The following is a 10,055-nucleotide window of genomic DNA, read 5'->3' as shown; positions in this document are numbered from 1 at the left end:
TTCACGTACAGGGTTACCTAACCCTACGTACAGGGGTTTCCTAACCCTAACCCCCTAACCCCCTCAGAGCTCTGTTGATTCTCAGGGGCTATTTGAAGACCGACCGCTGTAGGGGCGGAGCTAAGTGCTCTGTGGGACCAGGCCTGGAGACGCCATTTTGGAGCATACTTGTAAACAAGAGAGGGGGAGGGGGGGGGGGGGGTTAGTGGGTTTATCCAGGACATGGTCGTCAATCATACCAAGTCAAGTCAAATCAGTAGAGAGGGGGGGATTGTGGGGGATCTACAATCTATAGTGCCTGATGAGAGGATACCAAAGTAGGACACACCCCCCCCGTCTCATAGTTGATAAGTTGAGGTTTGCCACATCGTATGAGTGTGGGGCCCAGGGGGGGGGTCTATATAATGTGTGGGTTCAGATAGCCTTTGAGAATCATTAACCATACTGTCTTGTAGTCGTAGTGAGGCTGCGGCCTAGTAATATAGTAATACAGGAACGATGTGATGGATGTGAAGGGTTACGGTTCTCCTCCTCATTCTCAGTCTCCCTCTCTCCCTCCCCGAGCCCAGTGTGTCTCCCCCCCGCCCCGCCCAGCCCCGCCCAGCCCAGTGTGTAGCCCTCCCTCCCCCCTCTCCCACGTACGCTCCTCCTCCTCCTCCTCTTTGCATTTGAAAAAAAAACGCCTGTGCCATAGTCGAGTGGGTTCCTCTCTCTCCACTACTTCTTCTTTTGCCCAGGCCCTCTTCCATTCCACCACCACCCCCCTTCTTTCTCTCCTCTCTCTCCCTCTCTCCACTCCTCCTCCTCCACTTCCACTTCCATCACCATCACCTCCCCCCCCCCCCCTCCTCCACCCCTCCCTCCCTCCCTCTCAGACGTAGCAGAGGTACAGGTAGGTCTTCTCTATCCTCCAGTCTGGGGGGACGTCCTCGGGCTTGTGGCCCTTCATGTGCTTCTGCATGGAGGAGAGGCTGGGGCAGTACTCCAGGCAGATGGTGCATTGGTAGGGCGAGGCGCCGTTGTGGGTCCGCAGGTGCTTGATCATGGCGGAGTAGTCCCTGGACCGCTGGTGGCACAGCTTGCACTCGAACGGCTTCTCACCTGCGGGGCGACAGACGTCAGTGTCAGGGGGGAGGTGAGGGAGGGAGGAACTCGAGGGGGTCTCGTACATGACAACAACATGACAGAAGTGCTTCTTGACAGTGTGATGTAGTTTTACACACACACACACACACACACACACACACCTGTATAGTTTTGTAAGGATTCTACTAACAAGGGAGGTTTTATGAATTAGCATTCCAATGTTCAATCAATTAACTTCCTATATTTGCTTTTAGCCATTGTCATTTTTATTTTCTTACTATGCTCCTCTTGCTGTATTTTAATAATGTATGTAAAGCACATTGGATTATCCCTGTTGTATGAAATGTGCTATACAAATAAACTTGCCATGTCTGGTATTGCAACATTGTCCATAGCTGCTTGTTCAGCTACGAGGGTGTACATTAGATCATAGTAAGTAGTATAGGACAAAACCTTTGAAGAGTTCCCTGTAAGGTAAACTGCAGAGATAACGTTTTCATGGTTACGGTGGTCACGGTTACGGTAGCTTGTTGTGACCATCTGTAGCCCACCACAGTACAACCCCTACCACCCTACCACCGCAACATGACCTTTCTGACGGCTTCATTCACTGTTCTAATGCAACAGTAGCAAGGTGAGATGTGTGAGATCTTGTGACGTCAATTAACAATTAATATAACGTCTGTAAAATTACCAGAGAGAGAAAATTGAAATGTGCACATGATAATTAGGTTGTAATTAGTGGTATTTCATTTAGAGTGGAGTGCAGCAAGGGAATTATAATTGATATCTCGACTGTCCCCCTTACAGTGTATGTTATAAACCCTCCCGTGTCGTTACACTGCTGTGCGTTCGTTTTGTCACAGATAACGTCTGATAACCCCAGAGTGTTTCTGACACCAGATGCACAATAAACAACCGTGCCGTTTCGAAACGCAGTTACGCCACTTTGTAATCAAACCACAATCCCAAACATTTGATCTCTCTCTCTTCAAAAAGGATTTCGCATTCCGAAGGATTGTGTTCAATTTCGGGGGAACCGCCGTCACCTCTCCTAAAATGTGGTCGTGATTAGAGTGATATAACGCATAAATAATCCCCCCCGCCCCCCCACCCCCACGCTCGATCTCGACAGCCGCAAATTAGACATGTAAATGCCGACCTTTTCCAATGGCATTTGAAACGAGCTGTCGGATGTGATCAGGGCGGCGGGGAGGCGATGCCGACGCCTCACGCCACGCTACAGCCTGGATGTCAACGCACGTCTCCTCTCCCAGACCCGTCTGCCTCACCCGAGGCTTTATAAGGGATTCGGGATTCTTCTGACCCGCGGCGGGGGGGGTGGGGAGGGGAGGGGATCGAGGTCATGGCTGTGTTTACCATCCTATGCTAATATAGAAACACCAGCCTCGTCATTACAGGGAGGGGTGTGGGTGTGCCCCCCCCCACACACCCTCCCCCAGGCACAGCGAGCCGGCAGTGTATACAATAACCGCACTGTAAACAGGGTCGCCTGAGATAACGAGGCAATAATGAATTGCAAATGAGGGAGGGTATCGATCCGGTATTGACAGGTGGGACTCTGGATGGCGGAGGGGGGAGGAGGGGGGGAGGGGAGGGTGCCAATGTCGATGATTCATCAAGCGGTTCCCTTTTTTTTCTCTCTCTCTCTGTGGCCTTTGACTGTGAGCTTGTCACTGCTCTTGTTATCTCCTCGTGCGCCTCGGCTCACTGCAAAGGCCCCCCCGACACCCACAAAAGAGGGGTGGGGGGGGGACGAGAGAAAAAGCCAATTATTTGACAGGCTGCCTTGATAGTGTGGCTTAACAGCTGGCTTATTGAATGGTAGTGGGAGGTTGGGGGGGGGGAGGAGCGGGGGGGGTAAAGTCGCTGCACAACAGAATCCGTGGTGTGGAGGTGTGGTGGTGTGTACCTGCTACCTAAGAACAGCAGCACACAGCGTCCCTAATCCTCAGGACGACGCAGGACACGGAGGTTAAAGACTGACAGGTGCACGGAGGTGACTGACACCTGGTTGACGCCTTTATGGAGCTATAAACACACAGGATCAATGAGTCTGCTCAGAAGGTATCGGACTCGGCTACCTGGCCTTATAGCTAGCATCATTCATAACAGCGGTCGGTGTACAGTACCCCTGGTAGAACGTGTGATGTGTGCCACAATTTAACGCCGCTTGTAATACTGCCCCCATAAATGTCCAGGGTAACACCACCGCACAATATTGCATTACAGTACTGTACATCTCCTGTACAGCTCCTAGCTTACAACACTGTCTTCAGTAAGAGAGCTGAATACCAGTCATCAATAACAATAACAGAAGTGAATTCATTCCCTGTGTGTAATGGAGTTCACCAATAATAGTGTTATGGAGTTGACCTGTCCATAGTAGAGACTCTCTAGCAAACTATCCCTTTGACTCCATTTGCTGTCTAAGTGCTCTCTCATCTCTCTCATCTCTCTCCAGTGTGAAGTAGTTGACATACTGTGGGGGGGGGAAATAAGTATTCAACACAGTAAGAAAAAGCACTAAAGCAGCATATGGCAGTAATGAGTTCTCCTGCCTGCATGTTATGTACATGTTACTTCCACTCTTTGATTTCCCACCTCTGAATAGCTTGCTATCCCATGATGCCTAGAGGCAAAGAGCCCTCCCAAGACCTTCGCAGCAAGATTGTTGAGCAGCATAGTAACTCCTAAATGTTCCTATTCGGTTGTTAAGTCGTGACGTGTTTCTGGGTCCAACGTTGGCTGAGACGCTCTCTTCGATATGCCTCAGTAATAATAATAATCCATTATATTTATATAGCGCTTTTCCGAGGCTCAAAGAGGCTGACAATATGGGGAAAACGGAAAAGTGCTGTGTCCCTTGTTGTATGAATAGATCCCAGTCTAAAAAATGATTGAACTGTCATTCTACTGCTGTAGTACACCGGTACTCTGGTGCAGGGAATTTCTGGTTTGGAGCCGGAAATTGCTAAACGTCACGTTTGACGTCAGAATTAACAACCGAATAAGCACCATTGGGGCCGTTATCTGCAAGTGGAAAGAACATCACTCCACCATCAACCGGCCGCGCACAGGAGCCCCTTGCAAGACTTCTGACCGGGCAGTTAGAAAGTGAGTCAGTGGCAATAGTGCTGATTTTCCCCAGTTAATTTTGTAACCCGAAATTCGGCTAACATTATTAAATATATTTAGGAGGTGGCTGAAGCGACTGAGGGATATTCTGAATAAAGAGAAAGAGGATATCATCAGCATACAGAGATATGTGATGTTTGGTGTTGTGAACGGCCTGGGCCACAGGTTCAACAGATAGGGCAAACAGCAGAGGAGAGAGGGGGCAACCCTGGCGGGAATTGTTTAGAGCAGAGCGTGTTCCCTGTAAGAACCATTGCTGTCGGGTTGGAATATAGTAATTTTAGCATAGCTACATAATGATCTCCAAAACCCATATAGTGTAAAACCGGCCATAAAAAGTATATATATATATATATATATATATATATATATATATATATATATATAGGGTTAGCGTACCTGTGTGACGCGGTAGTGTATGTAGGTATGTAGCGTTAGCGTTAGCGTACCTGTGTGAACACGGTAGTGGGTCTCCAGCTGGTGCTTAAGGCTGAACTTCTTCCCACAGCCGTTACATTCGTAGGGCTTCTCCCCGGTGTGGATGCGCTTGTGGCCCTTCAGGGTGCTCTCATCCCGGAAGCAGCTCCCGCAGAACTCACACTCATATGGATGGTCACCTGCTGCAGAGAGGAAGGACAGGGGTCACTTTACCTGCACATAGGAAGAACAGGGGTCACTTTACCTGCACAGAGGAAGGACAGGGGTCACCTGCTGCACAGAGGAAGACAGGGTCAGTTTACCTGCTGCACAGAGGAAGCACAGGGGTCACTTAATCTGCAGATGTGCTCAAATCTCTACAATCATATTTCCACTGAAGACTTTCGGGTTAATTTAGGGTTAGTAGAAGTTACGCTGGAGAATAACACACTTGAGCTTGTGCTCTGGTCATTGTGGTAAAATTGCACATTACAGTAAATGTCCTGTAAAAGAAACCAACCTATTAGGTAGTTGGATGCTACGGTGGCATTCAGACAAATGAAAAAGGCAGAAAAAAAAGCAAGGTAGCTTTACAAGTACGACGTGTTGAGTTCTTTTCAATGTGATCAGAACAGAACAACGTACAGAAGCACCACAACACAACACTGAGATCACAGTCACACACAAAGACTTTGAGGGGGCTACTATAAATACTACAGATAACACGCTATATCATTTCTATATTCTCCTCTCTCCGGTCGCGTTTTTCTCTTTCTGTAGGTCAAGTAGGAGCAGCGAACCCTTGCGGCCCGGGGGTGCTCTGGTGTAATGGATATTCAGATGTCAATAATCAGGGATATTATGATATGCGAGGGGGGCTCTCCTCTGCGAGCGGCCCGGCGACTAATTGCTTTCCTGTGTCTGACTGGCGGTCGGGCCATACATCATCCAGCCTCCGCGGTACAGATGCGCTGGGCTGCCAGGCGTGTAATGTTCTCCATATTTAATGCATTTCACTCCAACCCGCTGAAGGTTTAAGTCATCGTCGATGACCTACGTGTTTCATTATCTGGCTGTCCGAGCGGCGCCGTGCCTGGGAATAAATTGCATTTCTCGTTATGTACTGTCATGCTCGGGCGCCCCCCCCACCCGTCCCCATCCCCGTCCCCCCCACCCGTCCCCATCCCCGTCCCCATCCCCGTCCCCCCGTCCCCCCCCCCGTCCCCCCCGTTAAGAGACAATGTCAATTTCCTCAGGCACGTATCGTATTCTCTCTGTAGGCGAGAGAGCGAGAGAGAGAGAGAGAGAGAGACGCACGAGACGCCCCTTAAATGCTATTCAACATTTGCGATGTTTGTGCTGCTGCTGTTTTTGTGTTTTGGCTTCGACGACACGACAACCGTACACCGCCGTGTTGTGATGCTTGTTGTGAAGCTTTCGGGGTTGAGGGGACGCGTTGATGTTGATGGGGAGGGAGGGAGGGCAGGGATAAAACAGAGAAGGGAGGGAGGGAGAACGAGGGAAAGGGAGGGAGGGTAAAAAAAAAAATCAATAAAAGTGACAGTCTTTATTTGTCTGCATGAAGTTATCAGCGGCTCGCGCTGTAAGACATTGTGCTCTTTCTAGTGTTTCAGCCGCAGCAGAGATCACAATCCATCACTGGGCGCGCCAGGGACAGACCGCCACGCGGCAGGAATAGTAATCGAGCTCAGATTCACCTGCCTTTAATTAGGAGCCAGGCCTGAGCTCAATCACACGGATCTGGAGAGCGGGATGCTAATATGTGCTCACTGCACACGGGAGCCTCTCTTCTCTGTTCTCTCTCTTTAGATTTATTGTATTTTTTTTACCTAAAAATTAGCATAGAAGGTGTAGCACATGCTATCAAGTTAACGACATGTCAGTGTTGTGTTTTGTGGGGTTGGGGTTGGGGGTGGGTGGGGTAGGGGGGTAGGGTGAGGGGATTGTGGGGTAGGGGGGTTTCCCTGCTTACTCATGAAGAAAGTCAATGTTTGACTTAAACAAATGTAAAGACAATTCTATAATCACATTTTGCAGCGCAATCCATAATATGATAATGTGTTCCTGACAGAATTAAGTCCTGTCTGACTTAATTCTGTCAGGAATAGATTATCATATTATACATGATCAGATTATACATTATCCTCCTATATAATACATGATCATATTATACATTATCCTCCTATATTATACATGATCATATTATACATGATCAGATTATACATGATCATATTATACATGATCAGATTATACATGATCATATTATACATTATCCTCCACGGGAGATACAGGACCGTAAACCAGAAGGCTGTCACTATCTCTATCTCCCTCTCTCCCCCCCCTCCCCCCTACCCCGCTCTCTCTTCCCTCCTTCCCCCTCTCCTTTCCCTCCATAACAATCTCACTTTCTTCCTTCTCTCCTTTCTTTTTCCACCTTCTCTTTCTATCTTTATCTCTCTCTCTGTCGCTCTCTTCATCCTCCACCCCCCCCTCCCTCCCTCCCCCCTCCCTCTGTCAGACAGACTCTGTACTGGCGGGTCTAATGACAGGGAGGGGGGGGGCACAGATGAGGACCCAGCACAGCGAGGCAGAACCATGGCATGGTGGAGTGCCCCCCCCCCCCCCGTAGCCGCGGCTCTGCCACCTGCGTCTAGAGGCCCCCAGGGGTGTGTGTGTGAGTGTGTTAGGAGTGTGGGGGGGGCTGGCAAGGTGGACAGTGTACCTGCTGCCTTGACTCCCTTACACCCCCCCCTCCCTCCCTCCCTCCTCCCCTCTCTGGGCACGTGTGGCACAGAGGGGGGGTTCATTATGCGATAAACGACTGTAAATCAGGGGCCTCTGTCACTGGCAGACTCCTCTCTCTCTTTCTCCCCCTCCCTCCCTCTCCCTCCCCTCCTCCCCTCCCTCTTTCTCCCCCTCCCTCCCTCCCTCCCCTCCCTCTCCCTCCCTCCCTCCCTCTCCCTCCCCTCCTCCCCTCCCTCCCTCCCTCCCCCCCCCCTCCCTCCCCTCTCTCTCTCTTTCTCTCCTTCTCCCCCTCCCTCCCTCCCTCCCCTCTCTCTCTCTTTCTCTCCTTCTCCCCCTCCCTCCCTCCCTCCCTCCCTCTACCCTGGTGCTATCAAACACAGCTGCGAACACAAAACAGGCCGCTGCAGAAGGCAAATGGGCTCCGAGTTAAAGAACACAAGCGGCTGCGGAACAACAACGGAATATTAACGAGGAGCCGAGCCGGGGCGCGCGTCTGCAAGCACTGGGGGGGAGGGAGGGAGGGAGGGAGGGAGGGGGATGGAGCAGGCTGCCATCATTATGAGCCCCCATTGTACAGCAGTGTGTCTGTGTGTGTGTGTCTGTGTGTGTGTGTGTGTGTGTCTGTCTGTGTGTGTATGTCTGTGTGTGTCTGTGTGTCTGTGTGTGTATGTGTCTGTGTGTGTATGTCTGTGTGTGTCCATGTGTGTGTCTGTGTGTGTCTGTGTGTGTGTCTGTGTTTGAGAGAGAGAGGGTAGGAGAGAGGGATGGATGGAGAGAATGTGAGAAGGGAGGGGGGGACAGCTAGGCGGAGAGAGAGACAAAACGAGGGAGACGTGAAAGAGAGAGAGAGAGAGAGAGAGAGAGAGAGGGAGAGAGAGAGAGGGGGGAGAAAGAGAGAGAGAGAGAGAGAGAGAGGAGAGGGGGGAGAAAGAGAGGGAGGACTGTGGATTCACCCTCCTTCTTCTCCAGGGAATAAATGAAGGAGATTGATCGAGCGTAATAAGCATCATTCAATCTTTCAGCTTCTCTCTGTCCTCAACACTGATCCAATGTCAAACAGTCGTCAACATCAGAGAGGCGGCGTTCAGAGAGGCTACAGCCACACGGCAGGTTGACATAAAAGCACCTCTGTGTCAGAGGTAGCATGTTAATACCCCGCGCCTCTGCTGTGATTGCAGATGTGAAGTACGTAGAATCTATGAGAGACGTGAGAGGGACTTGTGTGAACATGGCAGGCAGCAGACAGATGTCTGTCTGTCTCTGTCTGTCTGTGGAGCTGTTTCTCCTCCAGCAGACATCTTAGCTGCTGTGATCCGGTCGGGAGGTTTTTCTCCTCCGTGGACAGAGAGCCTACACAGCCACATCATATTAAACGGGGGTTGCTTTGCGACGGGGCTCATTGTCATTTAATACACGCCTACGTACGCAGGAGCGGGTTCACACAGGCGCAACCATGCTGCGATGCTGCCTGTGTCTGTCTGTGTGTGTCTGTGTGTGTGTCTGTGTCTGCCTGTATCTGTGTCTGTGTCTGTGTGTGTGTGTGTGTGTGTCTGCGTCTGCCTCTCTGTCTGTATCTGTGACTGTGTCTGTGCCTGTGTCTGTCTGTGTCTGTCTGTGTCTGCCTCTCTGTCTGTGTCTGTGTCTGTCTGCCTGTGTCTGTCTGTCTGCCTGTGTCTGTGTCTGTCTGTGCCTGTGTCTGCCTCTCTGCCTGTGTCTGTGTCTGTGTCTGTCTGCCTGTGTCTGTCTGCGTCTCTGTCTGTGCCTGTGTCTGTCTGTCTGCCTGTGTCTGTGTCTGTCTGTGTCTGTGTCTGTCTGTGCCTGTGTCTGCCTCTCTGCCTGTGTCTGTGTCTGTCTGCCTGTGTCTGTGTCTGTCTGCGTCTCTGTCTGTGTCTGTGCCTGTGTCTCGCTGCACAGAGAAGACGAGGCTGACATGTCATCAGGCGGGGGGGGCATGTGGGCATGCGGGGAGCGTGTGCGTGTGCGTGTCCTGTCCTGTCCTGTCTGGCAGCAGAGCAGGCGTGCGTGGAGCCCCCCCCCCCCCCCCGCTCCGTACCGGAGGCTCGTCACCCAGAGACGGAGGAGCGGCGCTCTGCTTGTAAATACGACCGGCTGCGCTCATCTAACGCCGCCGCCGCTTCAAATATTTATCCGCGAGCCTGTGAGCCAAATCAGCTCCGACAGTGAGACTGTTATTTAAGGTCGCAGACAGATGGGTTGGCGGGGGGGAGGAGGGAGAGGGAGGGAGAGGGGGGGGGGTGCGTCCATCTCTTGCAAGCGAAATGGGATTCATTTCGATGTTCTCATATTCTATGTCACGGTAACAGGGGGGTTCTCTCTCTCTCTGAATCACCTCGTCCGCGAGGAGGGCTATTTTCTAACCGCCACCTCCTCCTCCCTCCTTTCACACAGGGGAGTATTAGCATTAGCCTGGCCTTTCCCCAGCCCTGGAGGTAAATAGCAGCAGCTTTGTGTGATCACAGCATTATTCTCTTCTACACACAAAAAAACTAAACAAAACAAAACCGAGATCACACTTGTTTATTCAGCCATGCAGATGGAGTCGGCTACGCTGATCGTGGGTTCAGTCAGGATAACAACACCGTTCCTTCGAGGAAGATGAGACGATG

The 10,055-nt window shown here is 51.0% G+C and overlaps 1 protein-coding gene across 1 annotated transcript in view; it reads right to left on the bottom strand.

Moving 5' to 3' along the window:
• Positions 1–871: 871 nt before the first annotated feature.
• The window catches only part of zbtb16a (zinc finger and BTB domain containing 16a), a gene marked incomplete at both ends in the record, with an annotated part of 106,944 nt that continues 97,760 nt past the window's right edge, over positions 872–10,055 (bottom strand). Inside the window, 3 exons of the mRNA XM_080528058.1 lie at positions 872–1,101; positions 4,695–4,865; positions 4,986–4,988. Coding sequence (XP_080384184.1) covers positions 872–1,101; positions 4,695–4,865; positions 4,986–4,988 — 404 coding nt within the window. The remainder of the gene's footprint in view (positions 1,102–4,694; positions 4,866–4,985; positions 4,989–10,055) is intronic.

This window comes from Nansenia antarctica (genome assembly GCF_963989245.1).
Source record: "Nansenia antarctica genome assembly, chromosome: 4".
Classification (NCBI taxonomy): Eukaryota; Metazoa; Chordata; class Actinopteri; order Argentiniformes; family Microstomatidae; genus Nansenia; species Nansenia antarctica.
This window is presented reverse-complemented; position numbering and strand designations above follow the sequence as displayed.